The 24,518-nt window shown below is 45.6% G+C and overlaps 1 protein-coding gene across 1 annotated transcript in view; it reads right to left on the minus strand.

Annotated features, from left to right (window-relative positions):
• The window catches only part of syn2b (synapsin IIb), a 625,573-nt gene that overhangs the window by 80,763 nt on the left and 520,292 nt on the right, over positions 1 to 24,518 (minus strand). The window contains exons 6-8 of the mRNA XM_070895371.1: positions 10,384 to 10,446; positions 9,748 to 9,890; positions 2,727 to 2,801 (exon numbers count right to left, since the gene is read on the minus strand). Coding sequence (XP_070751472.1) covers positions 2,727 to 2,801; positions 9,748 to 9,890; positions 10,384 to 10,446 — 281 coding nt within the window. The remainder of the gene's footprint in view (positions 1 to 2,726; positions 2,802 to 9,747; positions 9,891 to 10,383; positions 10,447 to 24,518) is intronic.

The raw sequence follows: 24,518 nt of genomic DNA on the forward strand, positions 1-24,518 counted from the left end.
TGTTGTTGAGTGGTGCCAACTGGCACATCATGTGGTAGCCAGAGTGTACAGCGTCAAGTGAAGTAAATTTAGCCATGGTGAGGCCATCCCTGGAGGCCCAGGCAACAATGTGGTCAGGTGCTGATGCCCTCTGACCTGTGCAGTATCAGTTGATTGCGGAGAAGGTTGGTGTTGTTATTGGTGCTGCTGGTGTGCCTGGTGATGCTGGTGTTGGGGCTGATCGTGGTGAGATTCTGAAGACCGAGGTGAGGTAGTTTCATGGGCACCAATGCTTATGTAATAGATGCAACGTGAACTTGAGATGATCGCACTCTCAACAAGCTCCCCGCTGGAGTGGAACGAAACTATAGAACCAATGGGAACCTGTTCAACCTTCGCCGCCTCCAGGCTAGATCCAAGGTTGTCCCATCCTCTGTCATCGAACTACAGTACGCGGACGATACTTGCGTCTGCGCACACTCAGAGGCCGAACTCCAAGCTATCGTAAACACCTTCACCGAGGCGTAGGAAAGCATGGGTCTTACACTAAACATCTGTAAGACAAAGGTCCTCCACCAACCTGACCCTGCCAAACAGCATTGCCCCCCGATCATCAAAATCCACGCGCGGCCTTGGACAATGTGGACCATTTTCCATACCTTGGGAGCCTACTACTAGCAAGGGCAGACATTGATGATGAGGTTCAACACTGCCTCCCATTTGCCAGCATAGCCTGAGGAAGAGAGTGTTTGAAGACCAGGACCTCAAATCTGGCACCAAGCTTATGGTCTGCAAGGCAGTAGTGATACCTGCCCTCCTATATGGCTTAGAGACGTGGACTATATACAGCAGACATCTCAAAGCGCTGGAATAGTATCACCAGTGCTGCCTCCACAAGATCCTGCAAATCCATTGGGAAGATAGACGCATCAACGTCCGTGTTCTTGCTCAGGCCAACATCCCCAGCATCGAAGCACTGACCACACTCGGCCAGCTCCATTGGACGGGCCACATCATCCGCATGTCTTACACGAGATTGCCAAAGCAAGCGCTATACTCGGAACTCCGACATGGCAGGCGAGCCGCAGTTGGGCAGCGGAAATGTTTCAAGGACACCCTCAAAGCCTCCTTGATAAAATGCAACATCCCCACCGTCACCTTGGAGTCCCTGGCCAAAGATCGCCCTAAGTGGAGGAAGAGCATCCGAGGGGGCACTGAGCACCTTGAGTCTCGTCGCCAAGAGCATGCGGAAATCAAGCGTAGACAGCGGAAGGAGCGTGCGTCAAACCAGACTCCCCACCCACACTTTCCTTCAACCACTGTCTGCCCCACCTGTGGCAGAGACTGTAATTCCTGTATTGGAATATACAGCCACCTGAGAACTCACTTTTAGAGTGGAAGCAAGTTTTCCTCGATTCCGAGGATCTGCCTATGATGATGATAATGATAATGATGCATTGCCAAATCATCCAGTCAATGTGGGTATGTCAAGTTACCCTGGGATTCTGATGAAACCAGTTTGTCTATGCAACCTGACAGTTTAAGGAAACCATTTTTTGCAGCTTTTTATTTTAAAAGGGTTTGAAGACTGTAATGGATATGAATCTGAATCTCTAATAATATTTATCTGGGTAATAATAGCTAGTGCTGACAAGTGCAGAATCAAAATTTAGAAAATAATTGCTCAGGTTCAGTTTCAAGAAGTTTTCTTCTTTAACTACAATTTGATCTTTTGGCGTGGTTTTTGCTGAGTTGTTAATTTCACAAGTATTCTCATTAAAGTATATCCAGCATGGGAGTATGGCTCCAGTGCAGGAATGATAATGAAGCTATCCTGGACAGTTCTTCAGATTACCAGAGATTTAGCAAACTACAACCAAATTCGAGTAAGTTATTGTTCAGACACTGCAGTATGGCATGCATTCATAAATTCAAAAGCCCTTTTGATTCTCAAAATACAATAGGTAAATCAAAGAGTATATTCAATATGAAACATGCTCCCCTAACTAGGGAAGTAAAACATTTTTATAAAAACTCTAATCTTGTAGGAGACATTGCAAATTTATTTCTCATCTGCACCAAAGATCTATTATTTTGGGTTGAGGCAACAGAGAGCCATTCAACTGACTTCAGCTGCATGATCAAACTCATCTATAGTTACTATCTCCTTTAAGATACAGATTCATGTGGTACACAAGTATGTACAGATAATGGAGCCAAGCTACTGGGATGAGTGTCCTCACTGTTTTCAGAGTACTTACTGTGTGCCATAGGAAATTTTTTAGTATGGAGCTTCGGGTGGAAGCTGTTCCCGCCAGATTTCTGCTTTAATATTTCCTCGCACTTTTTGAGCCTTCCCACGATCTACCTGTTGTGTTGGTACTGGCCTAATATGCATATGTTAAAGTGACAGTCCGTGGCTGTGAAGACAGTGCAGTCAAACTGAATGTTTCTTTGTGAGAAAGCAGGTGAAAGTGCTGGCCATACTGGACAATATACCAGTCACTTGTTTGATACATGTGTGTGCACCATATTAGCTGGGATTGTAGTTCTAGCAGAAATGAGCAACAGGTAGTAAGTGCAGTGATGATGTTGACAACACTGACAGTGTCCTCCTTACGTTGCACCTTTTTTAGGGGAAAATGGCATTTTTTAAACTTACGCCAGAAAAAACAACTTACTCCAAAAAAATTGATGCAAGTCATGGCCAAAATTGGGCCCTTTGTCTGTATCAGCAATGTACCCACCTTTCTGTCATTGCAATCTGTTCGAGCATGGCTGATCCAGTGTTTGTTTTCCAATTTCCAGATATTGATGTTCTCCTAGAAAAGATGAATGAATTACAGTTGGTGTATTTGGTTCTTTTTCTCAATGATTCCATAGTTTAATCTTTCAGCATGACTTCTAAATATGTTTAGCCATAATTCTCATCCAATCACCATTTGTCAGATTTGCTAATATTTTAACTAGTACCATTTAATAAATCAAATTGTTTTCTGCTTTGTAGGGTGAGATTAAGGAAAAAACAGTATGTTGTAGTTTGGTTTCTTATCTACATCTAAATGTAATTAATCTACACTTCAGTTTCATAACTAAGCAGCCTGAACTGATCATTTCAATGCTACATTGCTAGCCAATTAATAATCATCTTTCTATTCAATTATCAGGGAAATACTACTTATTTGTATTTTTCATCATACCTTGTAAACCTATATAGCTTCAAAAACAGATAATTGATTCCAAGGGCTGGAACCTCCACTTTCTTTGCATGCTTAACGCCCACTTAACGCCCATTTTACCGCTGAAATGACATATAACGCCCATATATCGCCCATTTTGGCACAAAATGGAAACTGACGGGCTTTTTTAGGAGACGTATCGCCGAGCGTTATTTTCCTCGTGTGCTTAACGCTGGGAAAAAATATTACCGGCCGCCCACTTTTTTTGGGCGGAATCAGCAGAATGGGCGAAATTAACGGCCATAATATCGCCCAGCGTTACTTTCCGCACGGAATTAATGCCGAGATTCAATATGAACGCCTGTCCACTGTTTTTTGTCGTAAAGAGTATATTTACCCAAACTAGCGGTCATGGAGATCGCCCATCATCAATTTCACCACCTCGCACACATATCGCCCACAATATCGCTTGCTCAAAAAAACCGCCCACAAAAAGTGGAATTAACTGGAACAGCGGTGTGGCTGGCATTTGTTAAATCCCACTCTTACGTGAGGAGTTGATATCGGAAAGATTTGCCTGAAAGAGCGCTGATGTGAGTGACAATGCTGACACACTGCTGTGTGTGCAGTTCAGACATCAATGGTGCCCATCACCTTGGTGCCAGTTAAAGTTTATGTTGATTGATGTTAAGTTGTATTTAACCCTTTCATGGTAAGGAATCACCAGTGTGTAACGGTCCAGCTATCTGAGATAATGCGCAACAAGGTTATGTTCAGTAACAAAAGTTTAATTCCAACTGGTCTGAAATCATAAGTATCACAACCAATAACACCCAACCCCTGCCCACACCCCACTTTTTCCACCATTGACATAAATCACATGTTCGCCATGTCCAGCAACACAGAATACAAAGGCAAAGCAGGAGTGTGGTCCCCAGCCCTCATACACTGCGACAAATTGCATACACCCAGATGGAGATATAACACAGCCATCACCTGCGCACGTGCACCTCACTTTCCTTCCCCCCACTCCTTCTTCTCCCCACCCCTATCCCTTCCCCTCCTCGCTTCACAGTGCCTGGCCAAGGAGCTCCTCAGGCGGTGCCTCACTGGGGGGGGGATGAAGGCAGATGCGGTTGTTGCATGGGTATGGGAGCGGAGGGTGCCGAGGGGGGCAACATTCTCTGATGCAGAAGCAGGATCTTGGTCCTTGCTCTCATCTGTCGTTCGCAGTGATGGTGCGGAACCTAGGGGTGGAGTGCTGTGTTCGGGGACCACTGGGAGGCCTGTGGTAGCAGTGTTCCTGGCTATCGCATCCAGGGACTCCGCCATGCGCGGAATGTACTCAGTCATGGTGGCCAGCTGTCGGGATATGCCCCCCAATGCTTCGATGAGCTGGTCACCAATGTCTACAGTCCTCCTGGACAACTGTACCATCTCTCCGCTGTCATGTCGCACTCGTGGAACAGACCTCCGTGTCCACGAGGCCTCCGCGGGACCGGTACCGACCTGGTGAAAAATGGGGTTCCCTGTGGCGAGGTCCTTGGGGCCGGTACCTCCAGAGTGGAGGCGGGAATGACCGGAGGACCACTAGATGGCTTTGGGGTGGAATGGCTTCTGGAGCGTGGCAATGCAGGTTCTTCGAGGTACGCGCTCTCATCCATTGAGAACAGACCCAGTGGATTGACGGGCGACAATCGGAGCTCCTCAGTACCAGATGTAGGATCGTCCGCTGACTCATGACCCGCGCCCCCACCTTCCGGCCTCTGTGGCCTTGCCTGGGGCCACGCTGCTGGCTGAGCTGCAAAACACAAATTAGGTTATTAGAGGAGAAGGGAGTGCTAGGGTGTTAAGGTGAGTCGAGCACAACACAGAGCATATGCACGGCAAAAGCACCACCGCTCTCAAAATCATCGCAGACATCACATTTCATGACCATCAACACATTGTGCATTGCAATGATTTTCATTAGGCCAGCATTATTTCCATGTCACTTTTAGAAATCATCTATCATATATGATTGTTCGGATATGAGTGGGTGTGGCATCTATTGACTTTACATCACGCAATGGTGTAAGCTTTACTCACGTGGCATCACTTCAGGGTATGCAGATCGTCCGTGGCTGTCCCGGGGTGCATAACGAGTGCTAGCACTCGCTCCTCCATGTCAGTGATGTCGCTGGGGACTGGTGGCTCCCCCACCTGTTCACCTCTGTACCGACCTCATTGTCGATAGCTTCTCCTGTAAAAGGTGACAGGACGACATGGCATGAGATCATTGCATGATATCATTGCTAAGTACTGTCACAGAGACTGATACAACACATAACTGACAGATGTAATCATGATTATTATGATTATTATCATTCTTTACCTAAAGACGTACATCGTGACCGCAGGCTTTGAGTAAAACATTCCCGGTAAAAGTGCAAGACCTCACATCTGCTGATAGTTACTTATGTATTTATATAATTTGATTGGTAACAGTCATAAGTACATGCAAAATAAATGTAATACTTACTCTTGCGGATCCCACAAGGTCATTCCATCATTTGTGGCATTGGTTGCCCTCACGCATCTCGTTGGTCGCTGACGAGACCACCTCTGCTATCTCGGTCCATATCCTCTGATAGGCCTTTGGGGTGGGCTTCCCATGCCCCCCCTGTGTTAAATCACCCCAGCGTGACTCGACCTCCTGCAGGAAGAAGGCATTTGCCTCGTCCGAGAAACTCCTGGCTCTTTTGCGGCCTCCAATGTGCTCCTCTCCCACCTCACTGCTCTTTTCAGTGTCAGTCTCCACAGCGTGCTGTGATGCCTCCTCCTCTCCCTCCGTTATAGGACAAATTCAGTCAAATATACAGCCAGTAACAGCTAATTTTTGTTTGCCTACTTGCTGTGAAGCTCTAAAGTCTCCCTCCTTCCTCCCAAAGCAGCCACACCACACCCAGCCACGCCTTCAGTCCCTCTGAGCTCCCTCTCTCTCTGTCTCCTCTTCTGCGCATGTCATGGTGACCCTTGACCTCCAGAATTGCGGGAATCGAGGGTTGCCATGCCGTTGCTAAGGACGGCCACACTTTATGGCAGAAGGTCAAAAAAATGTAACACTCTTGCCCATTTGATATGTAAACTAGGTGTTTTGAGAATGAGCGAGAAGCCAGCGATCTGAAAACCCTTTTTTAACGCCGGAAATAATGCTCATTTTTGGTCAATAAGCACAAAAGTGGAGGTTCTAGCCCCATATGTTTAATAGAATTATTAGCCTGAGAGGCAAAACAATATTCGTTGAAAAAGTATTTGTTTTATGTTAAAGGTATGTATTAAAAAATTTTCTGTTGCAGTAAGAGTGTCGCACCTCATAAATTTTACATTTACATTCTAAAAAACCTTTCAGAAATATTCCTGTTGTAGAACCTAATTGTAAAACCCTGTTTTCTTTATGTATCCTAAGTTGGTTCTGTTTCAGATTTACAAGTTCCAGCAGAGTAAATACCACGGAGTGTGCTGGTAATGGAGTGAGGGGGAATCGGGTGAGGGGGGGGGGGGTGGGGGGGAATTGAGTGAAAACAGCACTTCCAAAATGGGAATTTGACTAGGATGGGAATTCAGTGGTGAATAGAGTTAAGTAATAAGTATGTAATTTAGAACATCGTGTGTGTTCTCCTTTCTTTGACTGAACTTTAAATTTTAAGGGCTCAATTTTCCCCAGTGATTTGCGCCGTTTTTTTGGCGCAGGCCGCTTTTTTTGGCCTAAGTTAAAAAACCCAAGTACCCCGATCAATTTGCACCAGCATATCTCAGTTACGATTTTTTTAGGTAAGTTTTTTTTCAGCCAAAGTGGGTGTAACCTGCCAGCTGCGCCAATTCTGGCCATTTAGGGAAGCTTGGCCAGCTGAGAGTTACTCCAGTTCTTCTTAGGCCAGCGTATGTGGCCTCTGTAGAAAAACCTTAGTTAAGTTAAGGAAATCAGCGCAGGTAAGTGCAGCAGATGCCCGTACAGCGGCAGCAGGAGAGGTAAGAGAGAGTGGGAGAGGGGGGAAGGCTTTCGGGTATAGTTAGGTGCGGGGACCAGGAGGGAGGCCATTTGGCCTGGGATAGGTGCGGGGAAGCAGACCGGGAGGCCACTTGGCCAGGGCTAGGTGCGGGACCGGGCGGGAGGAGGCCACTCGGCTAGGGCTAGGTGCGGGACCGGCAGGGAGGAGGCCACTCGGCTAGGGCTAGGTGCGGGGGGGGCGTATCGTGAGGCCCTTCAGCCTGAGATAGGAGCAGGGATCGGCACCAGCATCGGGAGGGGAGGGGGGGGGGCGACTTTAATAATTTGCTGCAACGTATTTGTGCTTGTGAAGTTGCTGCAATGTATTTTAAGGTGCTCGTGAAGTTGCTGCAATGTTTAACGTGCTTGTGCAGGTTGTGAGCTGGCTGTATGTTTCACTTTCCAGCCTCAGCCTGCATTGTGTGCCTGGTTACCGTGGCAACCCGATCTTTTTGGCGCAAATCAAGGCTCCACCCTCAAAACTAAAGGACAGGCTAGGCTGCGCCAAAATGAAGAAATCAAATGGGGAAACTTGGAACATTTTTTTTGTCGTACTTGGACCCCCCCAAAAACTGGCGTAACTCTTCAAGTACGCCAAAAAAAAACTTTGGAGAAAATTGAGCCCTATGTTGTGCAACTGTTGCGGATTGGCAATTAACAGATAGCAGCCCACTGTGTAGTTGGGCTGCCCGAAATTGGTTTTTGACTGTATTTTGTAGGATATAAAAATAGTGGCAGGATCACATCATTTCGAGTGGAGAGCACACCCCGAAATGAGCTGGAAAAGGAGTCAGGTGGAAGCCAAACCAATCAATACTTTCATAATGGGAATTTGACTAGAATGGGATTTCTTAGCAAAGGGGGAAGGAGGAGCAGAGAAGTTTGATTGAAATGTATGTAGATAAGAATATAAATTTAACTGTAGCTTAACTAAAATTTATAGTAAGGATGGCAGCACGTGAAGAGACTGTGATATATGGGTCCTGCGGGATATTAAAGTTTCGAGGTGTAACAGCTGTTAACTCAGGCAAACACATCTGAAGAAGTTTGTCTGACTGAGATTATTTGAGCTCAAGCTCTCAGAACTTCAGGTGGAATTGGAAGCAATTCACCATATCAGGGAGGGAGAAAGGTTTCTGGAACAAGAGTTTCAGTGGGTAGCCACCCTACTGAGGGAGCTGGCAGTGTTAGGAAGGAATGGTAATTATCCATAGGTCGAGAGATGAGGGAGGTCAGGTTAGAGCAGAACACCCTCAGCAAATTACCCTCCATAACTCACTTCCTGTGGGTAGGATGAGGACAATGGCACCAGAACATATGAGATGGTCTTGGGGAGGGGACGTAAGCAATTCAGTTATGAATACAGTAGTAACAGGATATTAGGAAGCATGTTTAGGAGCAGGACTTCTTCAAGGGCAGTAATCCAGCGACAAATAGGGAAGCAAAGAAGCTCAACATGTGTCTAGAGTGGTGATTTTTTGGGGGCTGATTGGGCTGAATGGCCTGATTCTATGTAGTAATTCCAATGTAATACATCGGTGATTTTCAGAAAAAAGGTTTTTATCTGTTCTATTTAAGAAAAAACTATTTTCCTTTTTGTCTCCAACACTTGTTTGCAAGTATTACATGCATTAAATGACAAATGTTTTTGTAATTATAGTATGTACAGTTCCTACCACTTAAAAGTCCATGTTTAAAACGGGCAGCCACTTATATCGGCCAAAAAGCCATAAACCATTATCCATCTGTATTAACGTCAAATTAAAGTTGCCAGTCTTAACTTAAGTGCTCCGTTTATTTGGGGCAGAAACAGTTGTGCTTACTCATTGGTTCACACCTTGCTAAGATGCACTAAATGTGAAAATTAAATTAACACCCCCACATTGTACTCACTTAATGCACTCATTAAGAAGCTGTATCAGCAAAGCAATCATCCTGTGTGTGCAATGGCTGTGCTCGATAGCAAAATACGCAGTCCAAATTAATACAAAAATCAAAAATGCCCTGCATGGGAGGAATCCTCTGCCACATAGGTTGGATTTATTATGAAAAACATGAACGTGTTTTTTTTTTGTTAGTCTAAATATATTTTTTATTCAATCTGATACCCTCCAAGGTATGCAAAAAGCAATTCTTTCACTCAGCCTTTGTTAATTTGCATCATGCTCTACAAATTGTAGCAGGCGTAATTATCACAATGCTAAATCAACGCAGAATGTGCAGCTTCTTTCGTTATATTGTCTGTGACAAATACTTAATGGCGGCTTTCGAGCCAAAGTAGAAAGTTCTGGCCGCTGTGGCAACATTCAGTTTATGACTTTAAACATCCTTCAGGCAATAGCACCTTATTAAACGTGGTCTCACCTGCAGGTGGGGATTGTACTAAAAAAAGTTACCATCACTACAAATATGGAAAATAAATCAACTAAAGATACATGACGAGGAAGAGGAATTGGGATTAATGAACACAAATTAATTTTATTTTAAAGTCATTTGAAAAATATTTTTATTACAGAATGTGATTTCAAAGAAATATATATATATATAAAGCTTGCTCACATGTAAGCCTTGTAATTATTGCCTATTTTTTGAATCCTTATATCATATTTGGAGTCTACGAAAGGTTCTGTTGTGGCATAGGTATTTGTCAGGGCTACCACGCTTGCTATATCCTGAAAATCGTAATGATTTTCTACTTTCACCTGGTACCATCCAATAAAAGGCAGCATAGGGGAAAGGTAGAAGAGAGAGAGAAGAGAAGAGAGTCAGATGAAGTGCTTCTGCTGAAACATTACAAATGTTATTTTGTTTAATGAGGATTTTGAAATGATTTGGTAAACTATCCGCATCACAGTTCCATTGCATAATATAACTCCACACAGTGTATGAAATACAAACTGAAATTTGATATAAACTTTTGATGATTGGATGCTTTGTCCAGCCGCTAAATGCATATTGAAGGTTTGGGCCCACATTGTGTACAATCTTCTGACCTTTCAGGCACTTTGTCTTAGACTGTAGACAGAGTGAGCTAATTGCCATCATCAAAGAAATACATTGTAATTCTGCAACATATTATGAATGGGACGCAATGAGAACTTCTAAGTTAAGATTTAGAGGAATGTTTCTGTTCAACCACCGAATGTTTGACATAGTACTGACTCTTGGCTTAGACAACTGTACAAGGTTAGTTACCTTTCCCATGCCTGAATGAGCGTGCCCAATCTTCACAACAACAGGAAATGTCGGCATGGTTATCTGAAAATACAGAAAATGTTCCCAATACAGTTAATTAATTTCACTTTTATTCACAACATGCTTAAATGGGACATATCTTGTACAATGAAGGAAGAACCATATCAGATATTAGCAAGAGCATTGAGTTCTGTTCATGATTACTCATTAAAGGGGGACTTTAGGATTTAGTGGCAAGTCAAATGGATAAATGTTGTAGCTCTGTCCACCAACAACAACTTGTATTTAAAAAACACCTTTATGCAGCACATCTCCCAAGAAATCCACATTCGGGTGTTAGTCCCAAGCCAGAGTCAGTAGGGGGAGGTGACCAAGGGGTAGATTTTCATGTGACCACTTTCATCAGATGGCAGGAGGACAGAGCAAGCCCGCTGCCCAACTGATGCAAGTGGTTGGAGGCTCGAGTCATTTTCATGATCGTGTCTCATCTAAATATAATTGGTGAGCTGCCAGCACTATACGAACGTTGATAGGTAGATTGCCACTCGAAGAAGGGGGATGGCTTCCGTGGCCCTCTCCTGGGATATCCCCCCTCACTCTCAATTTATCTACAGGGGTCCCCGGTGGAGCTGCCAGATTTTCCACCCCTTCTAATTAGCGAGCAGCTTGCTCATGAATGCAAATGAGGCCCGACCACAAAAATGGTTTGGACCTCCAACCGTTTCATTTGCAACAGTGTTACAGTCACTCTGCATGCCTCCTGTCTGGTGGGACGGTCACTTGAAAAGCAGGTTTGTGTTGAAGTTTTAACTGCCTGATTAAGCATAATGCACAATCATGCCACTAATATGGATTACATTGTGCAACATATCATCTTCAATTCTTTTCTCCAATTTAAAAAAATGTAATAATGAACAACAGGAACATAAGTTGACATTAAGCCTAGCATGTAAAACACAAACTTTCTGAAAAAGTGGTAGAAGTATTTCAAATGAATCCCTATTATATCCCTGCCTCTAATTAACCTTACAAATACAAACAAGTAACAATTAAAATAGAATTAAGAACGAACAGTGAGAATAGGAGAAAAGAAGCTGAAGAAGAAAAGGGAGATGTTCTAATCCAACTTTTATGCACCTGTGAGTATGTATGCTCACAGATTTGTAGAACTGTTGCATTGTGAGTGGCTTAGCCAGTCACATGATGTCCACAAGACTCAGTAAAACCCCAATCAGTTGGTTTCGGTCATCCACGATGAGGTATGCAGTTGTGAGCCTAGTGGATGGTAATGTGTAGCGTGATTATTAAACCTTTGTTAATAAATCAACTAGTTCTTAATAGCAATGTGTTGCTATGAATTCTTAAGAAAAGAACCCATGAAGCAAATACATTACACTATCCAGGATGGACCCAGAATTCTGAATCATAGCTTCCTTAAGTTTTCTGACGCTAGGCGTGAAGTCAGGTCACCTAACTTTGTACTCCAATGGCCCTCTTTACCCCTTCCCAAATCTCGGAGTGAACTTTTACCTTATAGGTTCTGCAACTTAAACTGTCACCCACTTGTTGAATTTGGTATAGGCTTTGGCCACAAGCATGGATTGTTGGTTTCTCGATAATCTTCTGAGGGCTTCAGACACGGTCTACCATCCCGGAAGTGAACCTTAATGCCCCTCCATACTGCGAAAATGTACAAAATTGCTGATGGGGCAGCTTGAGTTGTTAGCTTATCTGTTAGAATGACCGAAGAAACTATCTTTCATCACCCTTAACAAATCTGATTTGTGCTTCTGCCCAGCTGTGCTGCTCTATGGCTTTATGTTTTACCTTAAACATACAAAGGCTTAGGCTATATTTGCCTATGGTATAATAGGGCTGTATATGGGGTCGGGTTGGTCAGAAATGTATGAGATTCACTGACTTATTCGGGGTCAAAATCAGTTAAAAGCAGTTTTGTAAAGCTCTGCTTAAACTCTTTAAAAACTGGTTATCAGCTTCAGCCACTTATCTGGGAATTCTATGTCCCAAACTCAGTAAAATCTTAATAGTACGAAATCGAAACAAAATGTTTAAAAATAAAGCTACATCCTACACAGAATTACATAGAAATTACGACATGGAAACAGGCTGTTTAGCTCAACCAGTCTCTGCTGGTGTCTACCCTCCACATGGTGGTACGGTAGCATAGTGATTATGTCACTGGACTGTAATCTAGAGGTCTGGATGAGTAATAAGGAGATGCGAGTTTTAATCCCACCATTGCAGTTGTAATTTCTTCTGAACAAAAATCTGACACATTAATTTTATATGTCTCCTATTTGGACTACTGGATAGGACTGCAGAAGGTATGCTTATTATATTAATATTGCTAGAAACTATTGTGCTCCTAACACAGATGATGCTGCACACAGGGAGGTTAAAGTAACAGTGACCTCAGTCTTTAATAAGACACTCCAGAGTGAGGAACAGGCCTTAGGGGCCGGCTTATATACAGTGCTCCCAAGGGATGCTGGGATCCCTTGGGACTTCAGGGGATGAGCTCCCTGGTGGCGGAACATGGGAGTGCATGCTTTACAGATACACAACATCACTGCCCCCGCCAAAGTCAAAGTGAAAACTATTTACAAGGTGAGGCAGTCGGGAGCCTTTCTTTCCCTGGTGGACTGCCTCGGTATAAGTATCTGTTCTGGTGTGTTGGCTGTGCCCTCACTGGGCTGGCGTGTTGTTGGTCCTGCAGGGCTGCTAGGTGAGCCTGGCCTTGCTGGGCTGTTGGGCATGATGGGTTTGATTTCCTGGTCCGGCATGGTGTCGTTGATCCTTTGGGTGTGTGTTGTGGGCTCTCAAAAGATGGTGTCTGCTGTGGGTTGTTCAGGGCAGTCTGTGAACCGCAGCTTCGTTTGGTTCAGGTGCTTTCTGCAAATTTGTCCATTGTCTAGTTTGACTACAAACACCCTATTCCCTTCTTTAGCTATCACCGTGCCCGCAATCCACTTGGGACCATGTCCATAGTTTAGCACATACACAGGGTCATTCAGATCAATTTCCCGTGGCACAGTGGCGCGACCCTCGTTTACATTTTGTTACTGCTGCCTGTTCTCTACCTGATCATGCAGGTTGGGGTGAACCAGCGAGAGTCTGGTTTTAAGTGTGCTTTTCATAAGTAGCTCAGCCGGGGGAACCCCTGTGAGCGAGTGGGATCTCGTGCGGTAGCTGAGCAGTACTCGGAACAGGCGGGTTTGGAGTGAGCCTTCTGTGACTCGTTTAAGGCTCTGTTTGATGGTTTGTACTGCCCGCTCTGCCTGCCCATTGGAGGCTAGTTTAAACGGGGCCAAGGTGACATGTTTGATCCCATTGCGGGTCATGAATTCTTTAAATTTGGCACTGGTGAAGCATGGCCCGTTGTCACTGACCAGTATGTCAGGCAGGCCGTGGGTGGCAAATATGGCCCTCAGGCTTTCAATGGTGGCGGTGGCGGTGCTTCCCGACATTATTTCACATTCAATCCATTTTGAAAAAGCATCCACCACCACAGGAACATTTTACCGAGAAACAGGCCCGCATAGTCGACATGGATCCTCGACCATGGTCTGGAGGGCCAGGACCACAAACTTAGTGGTGCCTCTCTAGGTGCGTTGCTCAACTGAGCACATACGCTGCATTGCCTTACACAGGACTCTAAGTCAGAGTCGATACCGGGCCACCACACGTGGGATCTGGCTATCACTTTCATCATTACTATACCCAGGTGTGTGCTGTGGAGATCCGAGATGAACGTCTCCCTGCCCTTTTTTGGTAGCACTACGTGGTTACCCCACAACAGGCAGTCTGCCTGAATGGACAGCTCGTCCTTTCGCTGCTGGAACGGCTTGATTGGCTCTTGCATTTCCATGGGGATGCTGGCCCAGCTCCCATGCAGTACACAGTTTTTTACTAGGGACAGCAGAGGATCTTGGCTGGTCCACGTCCTAATCTGGCAGGCCGTGACAGGTGATTTATCATTTTCAAATGCTTCCATGACCATCAACAAGTCTGAGGGCTGTGCCGCCATCAACAAGTTTACAGGCTGCGCCATTTCCACCCCCGTGGTGGGCAATGGTAGCCGAGTGAGAACATCCGCACAGTTCTCGGTGCCTGGCCTGTGGCGGATGGTATAGTTATATGCTGATCGCGTGAGTGCCCACCTTTGTATGCGGGCTGAGGCATTAGTATTTATTCCCTTGTTTTTCAGCAAACAGGGATGTGAGGGACTTGTGATCGGTTTCCAGCTCAAATTTGAGGCCAAACAGATACTGATGCATTTTCTTTACCCCGAACACACACCCTAATGCCTCTTTCTCAATCATGCTGTAGGCCCTCTCGGCCTTAGACAAGCTCCTGGAAGCATAGGCGACAGGTTGCAACTTCCCCGCAACGTTAGCTTGTTGTAATACACACCCGACTCTGTACGACGACATGTCACATGCTAGCAAATGGGTTATACAATACAAGCAGCTTGTTGGAGCATAAAATGTTTCTGGCTTTCTCAAAAGCAATTACTTGTTTTTTTTCCCATACCCAGTTCTCACCTTTGCGCAATAACACATGTAGGGGCTCTAAAAGGGTGCTTAACCCCGGTAGGAAGTTACCAAAATAGTTGAGGAGTCCCAGGAACGACCGCAGCTCTGTGACATTCTGTGGCCTGGGCGCGTTCCTGATAGCCTCTGTCTTGGCATCTGTGGGCCGATGCCATCCGCCGCGATCTTTCTCCCCAAAAACTCCACTTCTGTTGCCATGAAGATGCATTTCGACCTCTTCAGCTGCAGCCCTACATGATCCAGTCGCTGGAGGACCTCCTCCAGGTTTTGTAGGTGCTCGACGGTGTCCCAACCTGTGACCAATATGTTGTCCTGAAAGACCAACGTGTGTGGTACCGACTTGAGTAGGCTCTCCATGTTTCTCTGGAAGATTGCTGCAGCCGACCAAATTCTAAACCGGCATCTGCTGTAGATGAACAGTCCCTTGTGCGTGTTAATGCAGGTGAGGCCCTTCGAAGACTCCTCCAGTTCTTGCGTCATGTAGGCCGAAGACAGGTTGAGCTTGTAAACGTCTTGCCTCCTGCCAGCATTGCAAATAGGCCGTCTGCCTTAGGCAGCGGGTATTGGTCCTGTAGCGAGAAACGATTAATCGTTACTTGATAATCGCCACAAATCCTGATCGTGCCATCACTTTTGAGTACTGGAACAATCGGACTGGCCCACTCGCTGAATTCCACTGGGGAGATGATGCCCTCGCGTTGCAGCCTGTCCAGCTCGATTTCCACTCTCTCCCTCATCATGTGAGGTACGCTTGCGCCTTGTGGTGAATAGGTCGTGCCTCTGGAACTAAGTGGATCCGCACCTTTGCCCCGGAAAAGTTTCCAATGCCAGGCTCAAAAAGGGAAGGAAATTTGTTGAGAACCTGGGTACATGAGGCCTCATCGCCATGTGATAGCGCTCAGATGTCATCCCAGTTCCAGCGGATTTTGCCCAGCCAGCTCCTTCCAAGCAGTGTGGGGCCATCACCCGGGATGATCCAGAGTGGCACTTCGTGCACCGTGCCCTCGTAGGTGACCTTGACCATGGCGCTGCCCAGGACAGTGATAAGCTGTTTGGTGTACGCTCTCAGTTTCATGTGGATGGGGCTCAGGGCTGGTCTGAATGCCTTGTTGCACCACAGTCTCTCAAACATCTTTTTACTCATGGTGGATTGGCTAGCGCCAGTGTCCAGTTCCATGCCTATGGATAAGCCATTCAATTTTACATTTAGCATTATAGGTGGACATTTCGTCGAAAACGTGTGCACCCCGTCTACTTCAGCATCTCCCTCCTCTCTCTGAGGCTCGAAATTGCTTTGATCCACCATGGACCGATCTTCCTCTGCCACGTGGTGGTTAGCAGGTTTTGCAGAGCTTGCAGCTCATTTGCAAGTTCGTTGGAGGTGCCCCATTGTTCCACATCTTTTGCAAACATACCCTTTGAAGCGCCATGAATAGGCTGAATGGAAGCCTACACAACGCCAACAAGGTGTGAATTGCCTTGCAATCATCCTTTGTTGTGGACTCTGAGTCATCTGAGTCACCTGAGGCCTGCTGGCAGTTGCAGACTCGTGGTTTCTGCCCTGTACATTTCTGCTCGCAAACACAGTTCCAGTTAATTTATGAACGTTGCTAGCACTTGTGTGCTGAGAGATTTGTTTGGTGTTATCACTGGTGGACATAAACGCCTGTGCTATCGCAATGGCCTTACTGAGGGTTGGTACCTCTACAGTCAAAAGTTTTCGTAGGATGGTCTCATGGCCAATGCCCAGTCCAAAAAAGTCTCTGAGCATTTGCTCCAGGTAGCCATCAAACTCACATTGTCCTGCAAGTTGCCTTAGCTCGGCGACGTAGCACGCCACTTCCTGACTTTCAAATCGCTGGTACGTGTAGAACCGATACCTCGCCATCAGCACGCTCTCCCTCGCGTTAAGATGCTCCCGAACCAGTGTACACAGCTCCTCATACGACTTATCTGTGGGTTTCACCGGAGCCAGAAGATTCTTCATGAGGCTGTAGGTCGGTGCGCCGCAGACTGTGAGGAGGACCGCTCTCCTTTTTGCAGCACTTCCTTCTCCGTCCAGCTCGTTGGCTACAAAGTACTGGTCTAGCCGTTCGACACAGGCTTCCCAGTCCTCACCCTCTGAGAACTTCTCTAGGATGTCCACAGTTTTCTGCATCTTTGCGTTGGATTCGTATTCTCGTTGCCAATTATTGTGTTCCTAACACAGATGAGACTGCACACAGGGAGGTTAAAATAACAGTGACCTCAGTCTTTAATAAGACACTCCAGAGTGAGGAATAGGCCTTAGGGGCCGGCTTATATACAGTGCTCTCAAGGGATGCTGGGATCTCTTGGGACTTCAGGACATGAGCTCCCTCGTGGCGGAACATGGGAGTGCATGCTTTACAGATATACAACAGAAACAGCTTTAGGAGATAATCACTTTGCAAATGTGTTTTTGTGAAATGTGTGTGGGAAATGTAGCCAACTTTGACCGTGCAACAACATTCAATGCTGGAAGCTCTTCTGAAATATATTTGTGTGAAAATCTGGTTATTGACCCATCGGTACTAAAACTTATTTATTCCATCAAACCGAGCAAACTTTACACTTGGCCTTTTTATTAGTACCAACCTAAACTGGAATATTAAATGCCCTTGGTTTATTACATTACTAATATTTAGTTATTAACAATGTTCAGCAAACCAAATTTACAACTCAGACCAAAACTAGGCAATCTAAAGGATACTTACACATAAGCACCATGATCCAATTTAGGTTCAGGTATATTTATTCCTTTAAAGTATGCTATCTTTCATGCTCCTTTATACATATGTTGGTATACACCTAATCTTTCCTCTACATAATGCCTCTCTCTGGCCAAAGCCTCAGGAACAAAGGGGGAGAAATTCCCCCGCACCCTGATTGGGGGCGGTAACTGACTCGGGGTGGAACTTCCTGTGCTAGGTGCGGAAGTCCCGCACTGGCCGCGAAATTGCAGTTACTGCCCCTCAGAAGAAGTGGAGCGCAATCTCGCGTCCTCCACTTTTTCTTGGGGTGCGTTCCGGGGCGCTATTGGGGCACGTTAGTCAGCGTTACACGTGCTTTCTCTCCACAGATACTGCCTGACCCGCTGAGATTTCCAGCATTTTCTGTTTTTATTATAGTAGTGAGTTTATATTTGTGTCGCTCAGTAGTTTAATTGGGAAATGTGCTGTGTCTGTGTTTGCCATGCAGTATTCAAATTGATCTTTTGTTCTGACTTTGCAAATAACCACATTGAACCAAAATCCTTATCAATTAAAAAAAAAACAGTTTTCAAAAAAAAGTTCCTGCAAGGCAGGATTTTGCACCTTGCATACAGCAGCTGGAGATGCTGATATTGATCAACAGCAAAAGAAATCCTGTAAGTGGGATCTCTTTAGAATTGCAGATGGCTCCACAATGACAGCAATGGAAGTCCCGAACAACGTCAACCCCTTGTGGGAGACTCAATAATTGGATACCTGAGACTGGCATCTCAATGGCACTGTTAATTGACCAAAAGAAAGCCATTCACCCTATTGTGCCTGGCTCTTTCCCAGGGCAATCCAAACAAATCCCTGTTTTTCCCCAGCCCAGTACCATGGTTTGCTTTAAATCATCTATTGTTTCCTTAAAAGATGCGATGATCTTTGCCTCAACCATTCTCAATGTCAAAGCATTTTCTAAACTCTCTGAATAATAAAATTCTCCGAACCTCACTCCTCACTTTATTAGTGAAAATTTAAAATTGACGCTTCCTTGTTACTGACTACTGAATCAGAGGAAATGTTCCTCCCTGATTCATTCTATCTTAACTTTATAAACCTCATAAATCATTTCTAGTAGAAAAAGTCTCAGATCTCTCCTAATAGCTAGTTTCTCATCTCTGGTACAGGTACCTGTATCACTGTATACTCTCTATGGCTTTATGGTAATGTAGTTTTCTCTAATGGGGAACACAAAATTGTGCAGGGTACTCTAACAGTGGCTTAATCACTGCCTTGTACAAGTCTATCATTACTTTGTTGCTCTTGTGCTCGCTGCCCCGATTAGGTCTTTCTGTTCCATTTTACCAGTGCTCTTCCTCCCAAAATCCATTAGCTCACACTTTGGTGTGCATTAAATTGTATCTGCCACCTGTCTGCCAATTCCACTAATCTACTTAATTTTTCTACAGAATACTCTTTGTTATTTGCCAAACATCCTACTTTTGTGCCGCAGCAAATGTTGCTTCCTATGCTGCACTGAGAACAAAAGTGGACTCGGCCAATAACAATCTGTGCATGTACAACACCAACTAGTGTCCAGAATTCGTTAAAGTTGCTAAAGTCTACAGGGAGTGGTGTGGCAGGTGGTGAAGGACTTTATCCTGACTTTAAGGTTTATACACAAACCAGTTTCTCCTAGACATGGGTGCAGTAGTAGGCATTCCCTTGGAATACAGCATGACTGGGAGAATGAGCAGAAGTGACACAGAGCAGGACAAGCTGCTAGAAGAGGGAGGAGGAGGAGAGGTAGAATGGCTCTCAGCAAGAAGCCATATCCACCTAGGCTGCTCAGGGGGCAATTCTCCTACCTGAACCTCAGCGAGTAACAGTGTGCGAGACATCTGTGCTTCACTAAGGATGATCTCACTGAAATCGACCGCCTGCTGCAGCCACAGCTGCAACCTCAGAGCAGGGCAAGGACCGCATTGCCAGCGGCTGTGAAGGTGACCGTGGCGATGAACTATTATGAGTTGGGCTCCTTCCAGGCTGGAGCTGAAGATATTTGCAGCATCTTGCAATTTGCCATCCACTCTTGCATTAGGGAGGTCACTGAGGCTCTTCATTCCAAGAGAGCTGACTATATTTCATTCTCTCTTGCCAGAAAGCAGCAGGCGGAGTGAGCAGATGGCTTTGCGAGGATTGCAGGTTTCCCAATGGTGCAGGGTACCATTGACTGCACGCACATCATTTTTAGGGTGTTGCATGTCAACTCTGAGATGTACCACAACCGAAAGGGATTCCACTCCCTCAACATCCAGCTGGTGAGCGCCCATACACAGTGAATCATGCAGGTCAATGCCCGGTATCTTGCCAGCAGTCATGATGCCTTCGTTCTGTAGCAATCCGCTGTGCCATCTGCATTTGAGCCACTACAACAAACCAGAGGGTAGCTACTGGGTAACAAGGGCTACCCATTGAAGATATGGCTCAGGACTCTGGTGCGCAACCCATGCACATGTGGGCAACATGCCTACAATAAAAACCGTTCTGCCACATGAGATGTGATAGAGCACACCATTGGCATAGAAACATAGAAAATAGTTGCAGAAGTAGGCCATTCGGCCCTTCGAGCCTGCACCACCATTCAATATGATCATGGCTGATCATGCACTTCAGTACCCCATTCCTGCTTTCTCTCCATACTTCTTGATCCCTTTAGCCGTAAGGGCCACATCTAACTCCCTTTTGAATATATCTAATGAACTGGCCTCAATAACTTTCTGTGGTAGAGAATTTCACATGCTCACAACTCTCTGAGTGAAGAAATTTCTCCTCATCTCCGTCCTAAATGGCTTACCCCTTATCCTTAGACTGTGACCCCTGGTTCTGGTTCCCCAACATTGGGAACATTCTTCCTGCATCTAACCTGTACAATCCCGTCAGAATTTTATATGTTTCTATGAGATCCCCTCTCATTCTTCTAAATTCCATTGAATATAAGCCTAGTCGATCCAGTCTTTTTTCATATGTCAGTCCTGTCGTCCCGGGAATCACTCTGGTGAACCTTCGCTGCATTCCCTCAATAGCAAGAATGTCTTTCCTCATGCTGAAACAACGCTTCCGCTGCCTGGGCCGCTCTGGAGGAGCCATGCAGTACTTGGCAGAGCGGGTGTCGAGAATCGTGGTGGTCTGCTGCATGCTGCACAACCATGACATCATGGAGGCATAGCCCTTGCCACCAGCTATATGGCACAGAGCTGAGGAGCAGGAGGAGGATGATCAGGAGGCGGGGGAGGAGGAGGAGGAAGAGGAAGGGAGGAGGCAACCTAGACTTCCGCTTTCTGGCCGGGCTGTCCATGAACAACTCATCCAACTGTGATACCATTAAACGCAACCCCAATTCCATATTCACCAACAGTCCCATACCATTTCTTCCCTTTGTCACTGACCATCACAGCGTTTGCATGGCTACAATGCAAAAAAAAGCGAACACAAAATAAACATTTCAAACCAAATTTATAAATCAAAGCGTGCCATATTGCACGCAAAAGTCAACTAGTCACCCTTGTGCATTCCCTTAGTGCCTGCCCTCTGTGTGTCTTTACCTGTTCGAATGCTGCTACGAAGAGCTATCCCAGAGGCTGCAGCATGGCTGGTGGAAGGCTGTTGACCTTCAGTGGAGAAGACTGCAGATGGCCTTGGAGGACAACCTCAGGCAGCTCTAGTTCGAGAAGGCCTGGCTTTAGTCTGCACCATCTCAGCATGGGCGGCAGCAGTCTGGGCTGGCTGGCTGACAGGCAACTGCAAGAGCACTGGCAGAGTGGCAGTGGCGGGGATCGAATGCTGTCATCCTGAGAGAGGACAGTAGGTTTGTGCTCCACGGAGTCACTGCCACTGCCCCGGGACAGTGCCGGGGCAATCCTAGTCATCTGTAGGAGGACAGATTACTGGACTGCTGTGACACCCTGCAAGCCTCTTTGAACACTGTAATTCAAAGCCATGGTGGCAGCAGCTTGACCTTGGCAACAAGTTGAGCTTGCATGAGGACAGTCTGAGCTTCCACTGCAGCACCCAGACGTTGGGTGGCTTCTGCTTGTGCTGCAATGGAAGCTGAGACATCGGCCATCAGGTGCTGCATCATGGCTGGGTCCACAAGTGTATTAATGGAGTTGGCCATCATTTTCATGCTGGAAATGATGGGCTCCAAGCTCTGTGCAAAGACGTGTGCCAAGTGGGTGCCGATCTCCTTCATGCTCCTTGACATTGCACGCAGGCTTTCTGGCAGACCTGCAAATGCACCAAGCATTTCATTGTACATACCTTTCAGCCTTCTTCTATAGTCTGTCCCATCGAAGTGCTCATCTGAGTCCTCTTCAGCTGAAATTGTGTGTGAACTTGCCCACCCGTGAGCTGGCACCTGTGCTATCTTTGCCCCTTGCCCTGGTTGCAGGCCATTCATGCCTAGTGTCTCACCACGTGCCAATCCCGCCTCTAAGTGAAACTCTAAAGTATGCGCAGATTAAGTATCTGAGCTAATGACTACAAGTGTGAAATCGAGTGATGGTGTTTCTTCTTGCTCTTCCACCTGTTGCTCTTCCACCACTGCCTGGCCAGGTTACAGTTCTTGGGTATCTGAAAGGAGAAACCGAATGGGTTGCACCTCAACAGGGCCAGGACCAATATCCTCGCAGGGAGGTTTGCTTATGCTTTTGGAAAGATTTTAAGCTAGCTTGGCAGGGGGATGGGAACCTGAACATATATTCAGAAGGGAAAGTAGCAAAGCTGGAAATGGAAGGCAGTTCATTAGGCAGCGGAAGAGGAAGGGACTTGGGATAAAATGGTGAGACCAGTGGTGCTATAAAGAGAGAGGCAGTGCGAGCAAGGAGAGTAGCAGCGGCGGAAACTTTGACTAATTCCAAAAAACAAGGAGAGGCATCACAGGATAGCAGGTAGGTGATTGGTTGGTGAGTATTAAGGTTTTTTTCTCTCCAAACTAGGAAAGTGGTTTAAACTAGGACCGGAAAACTATAACGTACTGTATTACATTTATAGCGTTACTAGTTAAGTTAATTAATATAACTATAAATAATCAGTGAAGAAAAACTTTAACTAATTAAATAAATAAAATAAGGCTAGCCTGAGATATGGCAGGGGAGGTTGTGTGTCTGGACTGCAGTATGTGGGAGTTTGTGGACAGTGAGACTGTCCCGAGCAACACACCTGCAGGAAATGTCTCCATCTTAAATCTCTCCAGCTCAGAGTCATTGAGCTGGAGCGCGAGTTGGAGACACTTTGACACATAAGGGAGGGGGAGGAATTTCTGGACAGTTTTATCCAGAATACAGTCACACACCAGAGGAAAGCATAGGTTCAGGAAAGGGAGGGTGTGACTGTTAGGGAGCCGGGTAGCTTGGATTTAGGAGAAGTTGAGAAGGAGGTCCCACAGACACTGGTCCTGTCCAACACTACCTGTGAGGACAAGGAGAAAGACTGCACGGAGGACAGCCACAAAGCAGACCAAGGCACCATGGCTCAGAAGGCTGTCTAAGGCGGGGAAGAACAAAATAGAAATGTGGTAGTGATAGGGGACTCTATAATTAGTGGGATAGATAGTGTCCTCTGCAGCCAAGAACGCGAATCCTGAAGGGTGTGTAGCTTACCCGGTGCCAGGGTAAAGGATATCTCACGGCGGCTGGAGAGGAACTTGGAAAGGGAGGGGGTAAATCCAGTTGTCTCGGTCCATGTTGGAACAAACGACATAGGTAGAAGCAGGCAGGAGGTCCTGCTGAGGGAGTATCAGGAGCTAGGCTCTAAATTAAAAAGCAGGACCACGCGGGTAATAATCTCTGGATTATTGCCTGAGCTACGAGCAAATTGGCATAGAAGCAGTCAGATGAGGAAAATTAACAAAGGGCTAGTGTGGTAAAGAGGGATTCCTTTTCATGGGACGCTGACACCAGTTCTGGGACAGGAGGGAGCTGTACCGATGGGAAGGGCTTCACCTGACCGCGATGGGACTTGTAAGATGGGGGAAGGATATACAAGAAATGTAACCAGCCTAAATATAAATAAAAAAGGAAAACAGAACATAGGAAAGAAAAAAGTAAGGGAGGGCATTGATGGCAAGGGAATAAATAGAGTTATTGAACAGGAATCTAAAAAGATGGTGAAACATTAAGTGAGAGGAAATCCTATTAAAAATGAGTTAAACTGTCTGTACAGCAATGCACACTGTGTCCGTTATAAAACAGGGGAGCTGGAGGCAATCATGTGTTGTGAGGATCCAGATATAGTAGAGATTACTGAGACATGGCTACAGAAAAATCAGAACTGAGAATTAAACATTGCAGGGTATAACATATTTAGAAAAGAAAGAGAAAGAAAAGGGGGAGGTGGAGTAGCTGTACTTATTGGGCTAACATAATGGCAATAGAAAAAAGTGATGCAGCTATCAGCAAGACAAAAATAAAAATTCATATGGATAGAGATAAAAGATAATAAAGGATCAATTACATTAATAGGTGTGGTCTACAAACCACTTAATAGTGGAAGGGAGGTGGAGAAAGAAATATGCAGACAAATTAGGGAAATTAGTAAAAAACATAGAATAACAATCATGGGTGATTTCAACTACCCCAATATTAATTGGACACAAGAGGTAGGTAAACGGGATAAGGGGATGGAGTTCCTACAATGTATATAGGACTCCTTTCTAACCCATTATGTGAAAAGCCCAACAGGGGAGGATTTGCTATTGGATCTAGTAATGGGGAATGAACCAGAGCAGATAAAAGTAAAGGTAGGGAAACATCTAGACATTAGTGACCATAATATCATACACTCTAAG

This window comes from Pristiophorus japonicus, chromosome 12, assembly GCF_044704955.1.
Source record: "Pristiophorus japonicus isolate sPriJap1 chromosome 12, sPriJap1.hap1, whole genome shotgun sequence".
In the NCBI taxonomy this organism is placed as follows: Eukaryota; Metazoa; Chordata; class Chondrichthyes; family Pristiophoridae; genus Pristiophorus; species Pristiophorus japonicus.